At 38.9% G+C, this 17853-nt stretch overlaps 1 protein-coding gene across 1 annotated transcript in view; it reads left to right on the forward strand.

The window, feature by feature from the left end:
- The window catches only part of LOC100472159 (DNA repair protein complementing XP-G cells), an 87541-nt gene that overhangs the window by 8574 nt on the left and 61114 nt on the right, over positions 1–17853 (forward strand). The window contains exons 3-6 of the mRNA XM_034665456.1: positions 3178–3304; positions 11414–11509; positions 12336–12440; positions 12660–12754. Coding sequence (XP_034521347.1) covers positions 3178–3304; positions 11414–11509; positions 12336–12440; positions 12660–12754 — 423 coding nt within the window. The remainder of the gene's footprint in view (positions 1–3177; positions 3305–11413; positions 11510–12335; positions 12441–12659; positions 12755–17853) is intronic.

The raw sequence follows: 17853 nt of genomic DNA on the forward strand, positions 1-17853 counted from the left end.
AGGGACAGATGGTAGCTAGTTTTGAGATGAGCATAACATCTAAAATTGTTGTATCACTACGTTGTGCACCCGAAACTAATGTACCATTATGTGTCAACTACACTCCAAAAGGAAAAGACGTGATTCATCTTCATCTTGATGAAAATTTTATAACTGAAAAAAGAAATAGAATACATCTCTTAAAGATCGCTTTTAAGCATATTCAATGAATTACTCGTTTCAGGTATTGTATCTTTTAGTTCTGAAATTTACACTTTTAAAATAGTTTTTGTTTCCTATCTTGGATTTGCTGTCTTTTCATTCATTCCTGGAAGGTTGTATCTATCTCATAAATCGTAGTTATAATATCCACTTTAAAATCCTTATCTGCCGGTTTTAAGAGCTGGGTCATCTCAGAGTTGGTCTTATTTTTATTTTTTCCTGGAGAAGGTGTCACATTTTTCAGTTTCCTTACATGTTCAGTAATTTGGGGTTGTATCCGAGGTATTGGAAATGTTGTGGTGATTTTGGATTCTGGTGTATTCCTCCAAAGAATGTTTTAAGTTTTTCATTTGTTTTTAATTTTAGCGTCAATGAATTTGGTTTGACTTTTAAAATTGCAAATTTTGTCTCTGCAGGACATTTCAAATATCTGTCCAATTTTTTAAGCCTTAGCTGTGCTGTTTGGGGTCGGCTCTGTGCATGCATGATTCAAGGATCAGCCTAAGATTTGGGTCAAATATATACATAAAATTTGAGTCTCCCCTTTTCTGGCTGTCTTATTTCTGGGTTCCCCACCCACCTCACTTTCCAGTGACAATGATTACCCAAAACTCTGTCCCATGGTTCCTCAAGTCAAAAAGATGGCAGATATTCTACTTATATTTGCCATCCTCAGACCTTTCTCTAAAAGACAGTGTGGTGAGTAGAGGTAGGCGTGTATGTATGTATATTTCTTTGGTGTTGGGGCTAGATGGGTGTGTTAGGGGTAGGGTGAGGAATGGAAGAAGGAATATGACAATGACAAGGGAAGGTGGGGAAAGGTTCCTGGAGTTGATGAGTTGGGGAGACAGAGGGTTTAGGTGTTGATCTGTTATGTTCCCCTCTCAAACTTAGTTTCCACTTTGCCAGAGCTTTCCTCTCTTGAACTGAATGGAATTTTGCCTATGGGACCAGCTCTCCTTGTGTGGGGATTTCATGAAGGGTGCACATTTGGAACGCACATTTATTTAGCCCAGGGGGCTCCTGGGTGTAAAGTAGAAGGGGACCGAGGGTAGGCTCAGGTAAGCCTTAGAGGAAGTATGCGGGTCCAGACCACTCTGGGGGCTGCTGGGGTCACAGATTACCATGCTTCATTTGCCTCTATGTAGGGCATTAAAGCATTATTGGACAGTGAAGACATGGGAAAAAACATTGGAAAGTAGTTTTCCCATCTTCTTACTCTCTAAGATCTATTTTATCAGTGAAAAGAAACTTTTCAGAATGAGACTTAACTCATGTTTGCCAGTGGTTTTTCAGCTCTGTAGAAATTTTTTGTTCTCTGTGAAGACTTAAAGAGAATAGCTAGAGGGAATGGGGAAAAGCTTGTTTCTGGATATTGCAGTGTTTGTCATTATGACATCTTTTTTTTTTTTTTTAGTTTACTTAAATTCATTTTTTTAATAATAACTTTTTATTATGTTTTGTTAGTCATCATACAGTACATCCCTAGTTTTTGATGTAATGTTCCATGATTCATTGTTTGTGTGTAACACCCAGGGCACCATGCAATATGTGCCGTCCTTAATACCCATCACCGGCCTATCCTATTCCCCCACCCCCATTCCCTCTGAAACCCTCAGTTTGTTTCCCAGATGTCATTATGACATCTTACAAAAATCAGAGAAATCCCCTGTGTCACAAGACTTTCTGAGTTCCAGCTGGTTTGGGTTTTATTATAGAGCATCTTGAATGAATGAAACAAGCCCTTTTCCATGTCTGTTTTCTAGGCATATATCTATATAATCTATGTTTTATAATTATGCATAACTCATGAAAATAAAACATTAGCTTTTATTTGGCTTTTATAACTGATTTGATTATTTCATTGAAAATCTAGTATATGTGAAAAGTCATAAGTATTTGCGCACAGCTGTCTGAAATGTTAATGCTATTTTAGTAACATGAAACTTGAATGGTATTTATTAACATGTATTTCAAGGTTTTTATTTAGATTTATTAGTTAACCTACAGTGTTATATTAGTTTCAGATGTACAATATAGTGATTCAGTACTTCCATACATACCCCGGTACTCACCACAAGTGCACTCCGTAATCCCCATCACCTAACTCACCCATCCCTTCTGGTGACCATCAGTTTGTTCTCTATAGTTAAGATTTTAATTAAATAATTTTCACTTGAGTAATCCATTAGCATTATTCAGAAATAAAAAGTGTAAAAATTAAACAGTGCAAGGTCTCATTTCATTTTTGTCTTCTTTTTGTCTAGCTTCCAATTCCCCTCCCCCTTAGGTAACTACTATTAATTGCCTTATGTGTCTTTGGAGAGATTGGTGTGTGTGTGTAGCTGTGCGTGTGTGTGTGCATTTACCCGTAAGTGTGCGTGCGCGCGCACACACACACACACACACACACACACACACAGAGAAAGGAGACTTTGTTTTCCATTCCAGTTTCTGGTGCTAAAGTTGCATTTTAATAATGTTCGTGTGCGCATCATTCTTAATTCATTTTGTGGCCTCTGCAAGGCCTGGAGATATTTTTAAATGTCACATCATTGTGTTATTGGATCTAGTGCTTTTACTTTCTTAACCGAGTTGCATTAATGTGTTTTTATTGTTTTGTAGAAAGGATTCATTTTTGGAAAGTGGCCTTGTTAAATATTTTACTGTTGGTAATTTGATTTTCTAAACCAAAGATTTTGTGATTGAGTCTTTTATTAGCTAAGCAACTAGATCAGGAATTGGAATATAAGAATCTGATATGAACTAACACTCGTGGTTGCTTAAACTTGTTTTTATTCTCTCCCTTTAAGCCAGGGGAGTATTCTTGAAGACACATGTATTTCTTCAATATGTTTGCAAGTATTTTGAGAACTAGTGGCATTGCTTTTTAGTTTTGTTACATAATTAGTTGTATTGCCATGGTAGTTCGTTTCATCTTGAGCATTTTGCTTATTTTATATTCTTGTGCTCTAGGCAATGTAAAGAAGCAAATTTCCAAGAAAAAAACTTCAGATAAAAAAGGAAGACATCAAAGGGAGTGGCCTCAGTATTCCCCTCTTGAAGATATTAAGCAGCGGAAAGTATTAGATCTCAGAAGATGGTAATCTCTTAAAATTGACTTTTTTCCTTAATCACACAATACCATTGTCGTACCGTACTTAATAAAATTAACAATATTTCCATAGTATCTGATTGACAGGCTAAATTTAGATTTCCCAGATTTTTCTGAAGTGTCTTCCCGCTTGGTTGTTCATAGTGGGACCCAACCATGAGCCACACCTTGTGTTTGCTTGCTGTGGCCTATATGCCTCTCTTAATCTAGAACGGTCTTTATCTCACTTCTCTCACTGTTTTTTTTCCTTTGTTTTGTTTTTTTAATCCTAGGAGATTGACTTCTTAAAGAGACTTGGCCAGATATCTTGTAGAGGGTAGTACCTTTTGGATTTGTCTAATTTTTTCCTTTGATAGTTGTCTAAATTATTTCTATAACCTCGCTATTTCCTGAAAGCTGGAAATTAGACATAAAGACTTGGTTTAGATTCTGGTTGAACATTTTAGGCAAGGATACTGCCTAAGTGTGCTCCTGTGTCCTCCGTATCGCATCACATCAGAAGGCACATAGCGTCTGGTCATCCGGTATTAGATTTTAAATGATCACTGGATTTCGGTGGTGACAGCCTAGTCCACATTGCCCAGGTTTTTTGTTCCCCTTCTGCAACCATCATGTAATCAGTGGGGTGACAGTGGCATCAGGCTAATATCCTGTCTCCATCAACTTTTCGCCTACTGGTTTTAGCCAAACCTATTGATAATTGTTGTCTGAATCCTTGTTGCAAAATGATGATATTTCAAATTGCTATCATTTCTTTTCCTTTTATTAGCTGATATTGTTCTAATAAGAAGAAATTTCACTCATCAGCTGGGCTATTTGGTTTCCTTAGAATACAGTTCTTATTCTAAAGAAAAAAATGTTTAATTAATGACAGCTTTTAAATATTACTAGTCTATGATTTGAGGTTTTAGAAATTATTTGTATGAGGCTTAAAAAATATTAGATTTTATCACTTATTTAATAAATATTGGACCCTTTACTGTGGATTGAGAATATAGAGATGCATAAAACATGGTCTTTTTTTTCTCAAGGTTTAAAACCTAGGTGAGAAATGGGAACTAAGCAGAAAAATATAAAATATCTCAGGCAATTTGTCAGATGATGGGTATGAATAAATTACCAACATGAGAGGAGGTAATGAGGAGCTCAGCCTTATGCGAGGCTTCCCTGAGGAGCTAGGTCTTAAGAGAAGAAATCCGAGGGGATAGAGGGTCCAGAGGTCTTTGAATGGGTGGTAGGAAAGTTTCTTGCTTGTTGGTAATGAAGATTAGACAAGCTTGTCTGGAGGGAAGCTCAGAGAAGCTAAGAAACTTGCCCAACATCACATGGTGAGTAAGTAGATTTTGTATTGAAACTGAAGAGAGCCAGACTCCAAAGTTTGTATTCTTTCTTTGTAACACCTGTCATGATCTCTATCTTGGATACAAGGCTAAGGATTTAGCTTTTTTTTCTTCTGACGTAGAAAGAAGTCATTGATGATTTCTTAACAAAAGAATATTTTACAAAGATAAACTGATAGTAATAAGTATAGAGGGTGTGTTGGAGAAAGACCCTAGAATCAAAAACAGTGATGTTAGTTTAGAGAAAGGCTTTGCCCATTTTTGCTTCTAATCCCTTAGATTTAAGATATGTTTTAACAACAAATTTGCATAATTGTATTTTAATAGTATAACATGTGAAGCTATAAAGGCCTGGATGAGGAAAGATAGATGGGAGAAATAACCTGAGGGGAAAAATTACCAGGAATGGGAGTTCATTTCCCACTGAGAATATTACAAGATTAGGGCTGGAGTGGAAACACCCATAAGAAATAGTAGAAAGTCAGTTAAAGTTGTAGGCTGGTCATGAGCAAGACCAGTAAAACAAGTTTAGACTGTTGAAGAAATAGGGACAATCTGAAGGGTGCCTAGGGTTGACTTAAGGCTTTGTGAAGAGGTGTTTAAGATGGAAGGGAGAGATTTAAATATGACAGAATAAGGTCTTTTTACTCCATTCCTTCTCTCTGTCGGGGAGGTAGATCTCCCCTGCCCTTCAAGGTTCTTCTAGCTGGACTTAGAATCAAATTGACATGAGACAGATTAACAGGAGAAAATAAAATTTAATAATGTACATTTAGGGAATCCACAAAGACATGGAAGTTCCAAAGACAATGAGGTAACATGAAGCTTATGTGAGCTAAGGAGAGGGATAGGAGTCTGAGGATACAAAGGGGAGGAAGGCCATTAGCAGGAAGGTGAAAGGAGATGTTTTGAAAAACAAAGTTTGCCCCATTATGCAGATAAGTTTCTTAGGTAAAGGGGAGTCTCTGTCAGTAGCTCTCTTCCTGGTAAAGCAGGCAGTTGAGGGGGAGGTAAAGAGCTTTTTTCGAATCTGCTGGGTTTGGATTGCTTTTAACTCAAAATAATGTTCATGCCAAAGTGGCCCATCGTGGGGTGGCCTGCCCTTGGCCCCTATACCTCAAACCCATGGAAACAATAAGAAGAAAATTTAAAAAAATAGGGAAAAACCATTTTCCCTCAAACAAAGAAATAGCAACATCCCTAAACCATAGGTTTTAATTCAAGCTTCTCAAATCCTGTGCATTCTGGACCAATAGAGAGAGAGGACACTAAAGGCTGCACAGACTACTGTGGGCCTCAGACAGCGCAGTTCCTAATGTTTGTGTGGCAGTCCTGAAGCCATCTGGTGACCCTTTGGTTAGATCCAGGGGTGTGAGCAGCTGCATCGGTGGAGAAACATTGGAGTCCTTGGTGGGCATCCAGTCCAGCACTACAGAAATGCAGGTAGGGACTGTGGAAGGAGACCTCCTGCTGAGCTGATTGCCACTCCGTTATCTTACCCCCTCATTTCCAGCCAAGGACAGTGCCTCTAGTGAATTGCTGGGAATGGAGTGATGGCAAGAGTGGAACAGAGGCCACACATTTCCTGATTTCAAAACATTACAGAGCTACATGATCAAAACAGTGTGGTCCTGGCATAAAGACAGATATGAAGACAAATGGGTCAAAATAGAAAGACCAGAAATAAACACTCATGCAAATGGGCAAACAATCTTCAGTAAGGGTGCCAAGACCACAGAATAGAGGAAAGACAGTGTCTTCAGCAAATGGTGCTGGGAAAAGTGGATATCCACCTGCAAAAGAATGAACTTGACCCTTACTTTTCACCATACACAAAAATGAACTCAAGATAGATTAAAGATATAAATGTAAAGATCTAAAACTATAAAACTCCTAGAGAAAACATAGGGGGAAATTTCATGACATTGGATTTAACAATGATATCTGAGATACGACACCAAAAGCGCAGGTAATAAAAGCAAAAATAGACAAATGGAATTATGCCAAGCCTTAAAACTTCTGTGCATCAAAGGAAACAGTCAATGCAATGAAAAGGCTTCCTATAGAATGGGAGAAATATTTGCAGATCATATATCTGATAAGGGGCTAATATCCAGAATACGTAAAAACTCCTACAATTCAACAACAAAAATATCAAAGAACCTGATTAAAAAATGGGCAAAGGCTTGATTCGACATTTCTCCAAAGAATATGCAAATGGCCAACAAGCATACAAAAAGATGTTCAATATCATTAATCATCAGAGAAATACAGATCAAAATTGCAATGTGATATTACCTCATACCCATTAGGATGGCCACTATCAAAAATGCAGAAAATAATAATTATTGGCAATGATGTGGAGAAATTGGAGCTTTCATGCGCTGTTGGTAGGAATATAAAATTATAAAATGCTACAGCCCCTATGGAAAAGTATGGAAGTTTCTCAAAGAGTTAAAAATAGAATGTATGTTATGAGCCGAATGTTTGTGCCTCCCCACAATTCATACATTGAAATCCTAATCAACAAGGTGATGGTATTAGGAGGTGGGGCCTTTGGAAAGTAATTAAGTCATGAGAGTGGAGCCCCCGCGAATGGGATTAGTGCCCTCTAAGAAGAGACAGGAAGAGGGAGCTTGCTTCCTCCTCTCTGTCTCTGCTCCATGATGTGAGGATACAACGAGAGGATGGTCACATGCTAAACAGGAGGCAGTTTCTCACCAGACACTGGATTTGCTGGCACCTCAATCTTGGACTTCTCAGCCTCCAAAACTGTGAGAAATAAATGTTGTTGAGGCTACCAGGTCTGTCGTAATTTGTTATAGCTGCCTGTGCTAAGGCACGGTATGATCCAGTAATCCCAATTCTGGGTATATATCCAAAAGAATTGAAAGCAGGGTCTTGAAGAGATATTTGCATACTATGTTCATTGCAGCATTATTCACAACAGCTAAGAGGGGGAAGCAGCCCAAGTGTTCATCGATAGAGGAATAAAGAAAATGTGCTATATACCTACAATGGAATATTATTCAGCCTTAAAATAGAAGGAATTCTGACACATGCTACAACATAGATGAACACTGAGGACATTATGCTAAAAAATAAGCCAGACACAATAGACCAGTAATGTGATTCACTTTAAAAGGTACTTAAGAGTCGTCAAAGTCATAAAGACAGAATGTAGAATGATGGTTGCCAGTGACAAAAAGATCAATACTGTAGATTCCATTTTTATGAAGTGTAAAGTAGTCAAACTCATAAAAATGGAAAGTAGAACAGTGGTTGTCAGAGGCTGCGGGAAGGGGATAAAGGGTGTTGTCCAGTGGGTGTAGAGTTTCAATCTTGCAGGATGAAAAAGTTCTAGAGATCTCTTCCACAACAATATGAATATAGCTAACATTACTCAGCTGTACCCTGAAAAGTGGTTGAGATGGTAAATTCTGTATTGTGTTTCTACCAAAATTATAAAAAAAAAACAAAAATGGGGGGCAGATTTGATGATGGGGAGTTGAAGATAGCAGACAACTCTTCAGTGATAATGGGCTCTATTCAAGGATGAGTAAAAATCATAGAGAAAGCAACTTGATATATGTATATAAAAGTTGCAAAAAACAGGGACAGCTGCAGAAGCCATAAACATCTTTGGGAGAGTTAGTCTAGGAAGTAAAATTAAAATTCAGAATAAGCCCTGTATATCAAAAAAGTTGTTATTTACACAATTTCTCAAAATGAAGTCAAAGAAGAGATTATATGACAACAGAAGGAAATAATTGACATGCCCTTGGAAAGAAGTGGAGGGCAAAAAAAAAAAAAAAAGTCATTGTAGAGGTGAAAGCCACATTAGAAGCAAGGAAAAAAAAAACCCAACCCAGTGAAAAACATAATCAAGTCAGTGGTGAGCCAGTGTGAGGAAATCGCACAAAACTCACATGGAAAAGAACAAAGACATAAAAATGATTAAAGAACAGATAAATATTGCGGCACCTGGCTGGCTCAGTCAGTGGAGTGTGTGACTCTTGATCTTGGGGTTGTGAGTTTGAGCCCCACATTGGGTTTAGAGATTACTTTAAAATCTTAAAAAAAAAAAGAAAAAAGAAAAAAGAACAGCTAAGTAAGGATAACAGACAGAGGCTCCTAATGGCACCAACTGGTATTCTCGAGGAAGAGATCAGAACAAATAGAACAAAAAAAAAATTTGAAGACACAACTGGAAGGAATGTTCCCAAAATAAGGAAAGGCTAGAGTCTGCAGATTTGAAAGGGTAAATTGTGTCCCAGGAAAGGAAAATCGATACAGATGGATGAGCACCAAGGCATGTTGTAGCGGAGTTACTGAAGTTCAAGGAGTCCTGGGCACCCAGGTGCAAAACCAGTTGTACGAAGGGAAATTATCCCATTGGTCTCGGTCTTCACCATGGCAGCACTGGCTGCCAAGCTACAGTGGAGTCATGTTTCTCAGGAGAGAAAAAGTCACCCAAATGTCACATTCACATTGTCATTCGAGTGGGGAAGCAAGACTTCCAATCATGTGAGAACTCAGTGACTACAACACTCATGGCTCTTAGCCTTCAACGAGGAATGTAAACCACCCAAGATACTGGAGGGGAAAAAAAGGAAAGGAAAGCAGTAGGAAACGAGTCATGTTGACTGCTAGGTCCATTTGTAGGAAATTTAGTTGCTGACCAGAACATTGGTGGGAGCTTTGAATACCTGAGCACTTACGGAAGTTAGCTTCGAAATGAGAGCTCTCTAATGCCAACACTTTCTCAAGCCAGGATCATTTCTGTGGGTAGGAGTTCTTTTTTAAACAGCCTTGCAAATAGATATAAACAAAATCATTCATAATTTGTTCACTGGTTTTTTCTTTTGTGGATGTAAACCAGTTTGTAGTCTTTGGTGGGGGATGATGAGTATGTGAGTTTCCCAGGGCTACTAGAACAAAGTGCCGTAAACTGGGTAGATTAAAACAACAGCAACTGTCTCATAGTTCTGGAGGCTGGAAGTCTGAAGTCAAGGCTTTGGCAAGGCCACATTCCCTTTGAAATGCGTGGGGTAGAATTTTTTGCTTCATCCTATCTCCCAGTGCTTTGTTGGCAGTTCTTGACATCCCTAGGCTTGCTGCTGCGACACTTTGGCCTCTGTTTGTGTTCCCCCGCCCACCCATGTGTCTGGGACTTCGCTTGGCAGGCATTCTCCTCTCTGTGTGTCCTTCTCTTTTTATAAGGACACCGGTCACCTTGGATTAAGGGCCCACCCCTACTCCAGTGTGACCTCATCTTAACTTGATTCCATCTGCAAAGACCCTGTTTCCAAATAAGGTTGTATTCATAGGTACCTGTAGTTAGGACTTCAACATTTTTTTTTAAGGGAGATGTAGTTCAATCCATAATAATTCATGTATTATGTGGCTACATAATAACCATATAGTTAAGTGACCAGAAGTTAAATTAAGTGACCATATAGTTAAGATGATCATCTTTTTTTTTTTTTTTAAAGATTTTATTTATTTATTCAACAGAGATAGAGACAGCCAGCGAGAGAGGGAACACAAGCAGGGGGAGTGGGAGAGGAAGAAGCAGGCTCATAGCAAAGGAGCCTGATGTGGGGCCCGATCCCATAATGCCGGGATCACGCCCTGAGCCGAAGGCAGACGCCTAACTGCTGTGCCACCCAGGCGCCCCAAGATGATCATCTTTTGTATCTTTGCCTTAAAGGTCTTAGTTCAGCCTGTAGATACAAGGGTCGCTGATTTGTATATGCACTATTAGGCATATTATATGTACCTATACAAATATACATACGTGTATCTGTAATTTTTCTTTTTGTAATTAATTTTAAGGTAGATTAAAACTGTGTTTAGTGTTAAGACTTATTTCTCCTTTTTGTTTTGGCCACTGTTAGCATCTTCATTAGAAAGCAGTTGGGAGGTGCACCTGGCTGGCTCAGTCCATAGAGTGTGTGACTCTTCATCTCAGGGTTGTGGGTTTGGGCCCCATGGTGGGTGTAGAGATTCCTTAAAAAAAAAAAATCTAAAAAAAAAAAAGAAAGCAGTTGGGAAAAGGTAATTTGAAAGCCAGTACTGTTTCTTTGTTTCTTTCTTTCTTTTTTTTTTTTCTGAACTAATAGTCTGCTTATTTTCTCCTCTGTTCACATTAGCTGCAGTCACTTCTCTTGACACGTGACAATTTGGAAAATTGTCTGGATTACTCAGTGCAACGAAATTGTGCTATGGAAGGATTCTGTGTTATGCTTTAAAATTCTCTAGGACAATGAAATCATTGCTTCTCACCCAAGGGTTTTAGTTGCACATAGTGGGTGATAAATGGATGTTTTTCAGTCTGAGTTAAGAATCTGAAAAATTGATACCTGGGGACAGTGCTTTGTTTTGTTTCTCCACTATTTTTGAAGTTGCAAATAATCACGTATGCAGCTTAATTAGGAGCTTACACTGAGATTTTAGTAGTTGGTGTCTACATTTATAAATCACTATTTTTTTTTCCGTTGGTTTAGATAACATCTACTTTAACTAGTGGTTAGTTAAACTTAGCTAACTTTATTAAACTGGATGGTTTATTGTTGTTATGCCTTTATGATACATTTAATAAATATAAAAATATCTTAAGTGAGTAAAGATTTTACATTGGCTTAGATGAGTGAATTTTTCATTATGCTAAACATTTAATTGCCATGAGTATTATATTTCTATACGTATATTTTGTGTTCATTCAAGTGAAGACAGCAGTCTTTTGTTTTCTCAGGTACTGCATAAGCCGACCACAATATAAGACTTCTTGTGGTATCTCCTCATTAATTTCGTGTTGGAATTTTTTATATAGCACAATGGGAGCTGGAAAGTAAGTATGTTAATTTATTGGTATCCTTAAATTCCAAATTCAGAAGTTGTTTGGTATTGCTTTTCTGTAATCGAAGATTTTTAAGAATAAGTTTTTCATAAATTGAGAAAAAAATTGCTATATTTTGTTAAAAGACTTTAGCTAAAAATAATAAGCATGCATTATTTATGACAAAATAAATATTAAAAATATAGTTGATCTTTGAACAACACAGGGGTTAGGGCAGTCTAAAATCCACATATAACTTTTGACTCCCCCAAAACTTAATGACTCATGGCATACTATTGACCACAAGCCTTATCAATAACATAAACAGTAGATGAACACATATCTTGTGTGTTGTATGTATTATATACTGTATTCTTATGATAAAGTAAGCTAGAGAAAAATGTTAAGAATATCATAAGGAAGAGGGGCACCTGGGTGGCTCAGTCATTAAATGTCTGCCCTCACCTCAGGGCCTGATCCCAGGGTTCTGGGATCGAGCCCTGCATCGGGCTCCCTGCTCTGCTGGAAGCCTGCTTCTTCCTCGCCCACTCCCCGGCTTGTGTTCCCTCTCTCTCGCTGTCTGTCAAATGAATAAATAAAATCTTAAAAAAAAAAAAAAGAATATCATAAGGAAGAGAAATGCATTTAAAGTACTGTGTTGTATTTATATAAAAAAAATCTGCATGTAAGTGGATCCATGGGGTTTAAACCCATGCTGTTCAAGGGTCAACTGTATTACTAAAATTGTTTGCGAATCAGATGGACATATGGACATTGAGACAGGTTACATTTGCATATGATTGGAATTGTAAAATGAAAGGCATTGTTTCTTTTGTAGTCTTCCACCCATTACCCAAGAAGAAGCTTTACATATTTTGGGCTTTCAACCCCCATTTGAAGATATTAGGTTCGGCCCTTTCACTGGAAATACAACGCTTATGAGGTATGAAGTCCTCGCTTAGAGACAATACCTTATTTCTAGTTCTGCACAATAACAATGCTGTAGATGTGTGTTGATAGTAAAACCATGTTTCCAGCTGCTGGGCGCCAACCTGTGGTAGAAATGCCAAACTTGGGTGCTGCCCAGATTTCTCTGGAATTGGAATAGTGCCGTCTGTGCTATGGAACTGTTGCTATGAGCAAATTCTCTTGTCATTTTCAGATGGTTTAGACAAATTAATGACCACTTCCATGTAAAAGGATGTTCGTATGTTCTGTATAAGCCTCATGGGAAGAATAAAACAGCTGGAGAAACCGGTAAGTAAGCATATAGAAGATTTTTACGCACACACACACAGACACACACACACACTCTTCAGAATCCGTCTCAACGATTGGCTAATTTGGTTCATGGGGCATTATGCAAACCCTAAACACAGTCTGTTACTTTTAAATGTCTTTATCCAAGGGGGAAATCATAATAGAAATCCTTAGGTACTTTTCTTTACATGGGTGAATATTTTTAGCTTTTCTCATCTTTGCATGTAGAACTTTTAGAATTTTAAAGTATGTCCGAAACACTGCTTTAATGCGTTGCTTGTATCGTTTGGGCCTGTGGTGTGTGTGTGTGCGTGCGTGTGTGTGTGTGTGTGTGTGTACGTATGTGTGCACAGGTGTGCACTGGTAAAACTTTCAGGAAGCAACATGGAATTTGCCCTTCCTCTTCCTAAAAGCGAATGCCAGGATTTTAGAATATTTGATGTTAGGCCTGCATAGTAACATCTAACAAGAGGACAATGGACTTTGAAAGTGACGAAGTTCTATTACAGAATAGTCTTGGCTATAACAGAGAGTAATGGAATTGATCTTCAGGATGGTTTTAGTTCTATTTGACAATTTCCGTCTTTCACATTTCATCATAGCCTTTTGACTTAACTAAGTAGGAAATTATAATATAGTCAAAGAAAAAATTATTCTGACACTTGTTAAAATGGTAAGGAAGACTTTATTCAAGACTGTTGTAATGGATTATTACCATGGGGGCAGAGATGGGAATCAACCCCAAGTACAACAAAGACTGCTGGGAATTTATAGCCAATTAGCAAAGTGATAAAAGTCAGTGAATGGGAGGTTACTATAAGGGGACATGAAGGGTTAGAACTGGTCTAAGAGGATTCTTATGGTAGGCAGGCCAAGGGCCTGTTACAGGCTTAGACATTGAGAGTGGGACATGAGGAAACTGATCAGATATTAAGGGTGAGAGAGTCTCTCCAAACTGGCTTAGCAGGATTCTTGCTACTGGACTAGCCAAGGATGGACACAGAAGCCTGAGGTGGAGGCCTAGTAGAGAAGAGGGCTCCAAAGAACCTAACCAGTCTGGTTAAAGAGAGAGAGTACCTGGTTTACGAAGGTGAAGGACTGAACAGAGAGTAGGTTATATTCTGTTGACCTGTAGCAGGAATATCAAGTTGGTTATGAGTCAGGCACACTTGGAGTTGACATGTTGGTTTCTACACATACTGGTTCTGTGACCTTGAACAAGGCATTTAAGACCACTTACTGAGTCCAGTGTAGGCCTTTGTCTTTCCATATTTGTAGCCATCCCATAGGGTCACCATGAAGATAAAAAGAGACACATTTGTAATGTACCTAGCCCCTTGTGTGACACAGAGTAAGGACTCAGTAAATGTTAGCCTTTATTCTTACTCTGAATTCTGTGCATTTGCAGAGAGCTTGTCCCTGTGGAAAAAGCAGCTTTAAATGAATGGCGTGCTTTTCTTTTTCTTTTTCTGTTTTTTTTTTTTTTTCCTGTTTCTAGTGAGACTGTCAACACACCTCCCTCAGGAATTGGTCAGACAATTAAAAACTAAGAAAGGATATACTTTCCAGGTTGCTAATTTTCTCTTCCAATGTGTCTAGTTTTTTTTTTTTTTTTTTAGTTGTCCATTGAATTTCAGTTTAAAAAAAATTCAATCATGTTTTTCATTCCAGAAATATCTAGTTCTTTTTCAAATCTGCTTAAAACGTTTGTTTTAGTTGAGGTAGAGTTGGCATATAACATGATATTAATTTCAGCTAGATAACATGATACTGATTTGCTATTTGTGTACGTTTCCAAATGACCACCACATGGGGTATCTTGCCTCTGTCACCACACGTAGTCACAGATTTCTTTTCTTGTGATGGGGACTTTCAAGCTTTATTTTCTTTACAACTTTCAAGTATACAATACAGCATTGTTAACCATGGTGTCCATGCTGTACATTACATCCCCAATTCTGACTTAATTAATTAATTAATTTATCTGTCAGATTGAGAGAGAGAGCACAAGTAGGGGGAGTGGCAGGCAGAGGGAGAAGCAGGCTCCATGCTGAGCAAGGAGCTGGAGGTGGGACTCAGCCCCAGAACCCCAGGATCATGACTGGAGCCGAAGGCAGACGCTTAACCGACTGAGCCCCCCAGATGTCCCTTGACTTATTTTATAACTGGAAGATGTACCTTTAACCACCTTCACACATTTCACCCTCCCCATTTTATTTTTGGAAGTCTCCTGTTTCTTATAATTTCAGGCCCCCTTTATGTTTTTTCAAATACATTAAACCTTTTTTTCCCTGTATTTGGTCTAATACCTAAAATTTGTCAGGATGCACGGGTGGCTCAGTGGGTTGAGTCTGCCTTTGGCTTGGGTCGTGATCTCAGGGTTAGCAGGGGCCTGCTTCTCCCTCTGCCCCTCCCCCTGCTCGTGCTCTCTCTCTCTCTCAAATAAATAAATATAATCTTAAAAAAATTTTTTGTCTCATTCTACTTTCTCTTGTTTCTTTTAGATTTCCCTTGAGATGTTGTATTTCCTTGTGTGTTTAATTTTTTAAAGTTGTAATCTGTTTGGTTGGATCTACTTCTAAGGCAGGGCTTTGAGGCCTGGTTTGAATTTAAGAATCAGGAGAGAAGATTTGCATTTAGTTTTGCCCATTTCCTGGAGAACTGGGACCATTTTTATTTAAATTCTCTAGCTCAGGATTTTTGTTTTGACTACAGAGGTGGCATCATTTTGAACTGGTTTATGATTTTGAATTCTTAGAGGAAATCTTGGCTGCACTATCAATCCAAAATTTCGACAGGCCCATTCCTTTGGTCTCTGTTCTGTGTGGTTGGTTTATTTCTGGCTACCCTTCACACTGCCATGTGTTGTTGTAGCTTTGCATGGGTTCTCTCCTCTTGCCCTCTTGCAAGGGAAGACAAAACCTTACCTCTGCCCATCGTAGGTTTTCAGCTGGGACGTGTAACAGAAAGACAGATGGACAAGTTTATTAACATGTACGGCACACTTCAGGTGGGAGAATCCTCAATGAAAAGTAAGTCAGCATACTGGCTTAGAACGGCTTACTTGATGTGGTCCATATATACAACAGAATATTACTCAGCCATCAGAAAGAACGATTACCCAACATTTGCAGCAACATGGACGGGACTGGAGGAGATTATGCTAAGTGAAATAAGTCAAGCAGAGAAAGACAATTATCATATGGTTTCACTCATTTATGGATCATAAGAAATAGCAGGAAGATTGGTGGGAGAAGGAAGGGAAGAATGAAGGGGGGTAAACAGAAGGGGGAATGAACCATGAGAGACTATGGACTCTGGGAAACAAACTGAGGGCTTCAGAGGGGAGAGGGGTGGGGGATTGGGATAGGCCGGTGATGGGTATTAAGGAGGGCACATATTGCATGGTGCACTGGGTGTTATACGCAAGTAAGGAATCATGGAACACTACATCAAAAACTAGGGATGTGCTGTTTGGTGACTAACATAACATAATAAAACATTCTTAAAAAAAAAAAAAGAACGGCTTACTTAGCATCTACAACAAAGAGCAATACATTTGTAGAGAAGTGACGGGACAAAGGGAGGCTATTTTTGGAGCCCAGGGTGTCCCAGGGAAGGTTACTTATAAGGGAGGGAACTAATGGAGTAAGGTTTGTTTGCAGATTCGTCTGTTGGCATCCCTGGGCTGAGAGTCTGTCTCCAGTAAAGGGAGAATTTACGTCCTGCCTTAAGGTAGGGAAGGGGAGGGTTGAGAGAGCTTTTCCTGCATTTGCGGCTTCTTAATTGCCTTCAGCTCAAAATAAGTTTTGTGCCAAAGAGGCATATTTTGGGTGACAGGCCTGTTTTGGCTTTCTTCCCTCTCCATCCTGGGCACCCCAGCCTTGTTTCCCGCATACCTCCTGCAGCCATCAGAGTAGAACCTTACCTTTTACGGGGTTTAGCAGAAACCCTCAGGACAAAGGCCTTCGTAGGACCTCTACTTTTATTTCTTTTTTAGCCTCTGGAAATTCTTCAGTTACGTATTTTAACAGATCTTTTTAATATTTTATCCAGTACTTTTGTTATGTCGTTGGCAGGGTTATTCAGGGTCTCTGTATCCCAAGGAAGAAAAACGATGGATCAGTTTAAAAACTTTATGTTTTATGTATTTGTGTTTATTTTCATGTTTATGTTCTGTTGTATGAAACAGTCCTACACTTTAGACAACGTGAACATTACCTGATTTCTGTGATTAAACTTGTGTGTTATGATCAACGACTCTTTCTTTAAACAGGTTTATTTGTAGCTGTTCGTATAGGAACTACAGCAAGCACAGTTTAATTAGCAGTGGTCCTGTTGCAGGGCTTCAGGGTTCTCGTCTCACGCAGTTGAAGAATGAATCTCACAGACACAAAAGGGTGAAGTCAAGTGAAAGTTTAGTAAGTGAAGATGAGAGCGGAAAGGAAAGAAAACAACTCTCTAGAGTGAGAGGGGCCGTGAATGGGTTGTCACCGTGGGCTTTTACTGGCAATCTTCTATTGAGAACTGACTGGGAAACTTGTGGCCTTGAGATTCTTCTGTAATCTTGGTTTGTTCCCTTATCTCTCACTCCCCTCTTTCTCAGCGTCTCCACCTGCCAGGAATAGTTCAGGAGCCTAGTCAGGGGCTCCTATCTCTCCTGCCTAGACCTTCACCCCTTCCCTATTCATGGGACAGGACCTGTGGGCAGAAAGAGCTATACTGGGATTGTGAGGAGTAACTGATTGTATACTTTTTAATTAATGGGGGTTAGGGGTAGCGCCAGTCTCCAAGGAATCTGGAAGCAAGGCTTTTAGGACCTTGAGGGGCCAGCGGCTGCCAAGATAAGGTTCCTTTTAAACTTGAAGGCACTAAGGCAGCCACGGGTTCCTTGAGGAAGGTCACGCTCTGTATGTTTCAAGTGTATGTCGGTAGGCAGCACGCTGTAAGGAGATTTTAATTTAAAAATTGTTACATTTCTTTTGCCCATTTCCCACATCAGTACCAGTTATGGAAATATATGTATATAGAAAGAGTTTTCTATATACTGTATCAGATTAGTGGCTTGACTTTCATTTGGTATATTATTTCTGCTT

Source organism: Ailuropoda melanoleuca, chromosome 7, assembly GCF_002007445.2.
Source record: "Ailuropoda melanoleuca isolate Jingjing chromosome 7, ASM200744v2, whole genome shotgun sequence".
Taxonomy (NCBI): domain Eukaryota; kingdom Metazoa; phylum Chordata; class Mammalia; order Carnivora; family Ursidae; genus Ailuropoda; species Ailuropoda melanoleuca.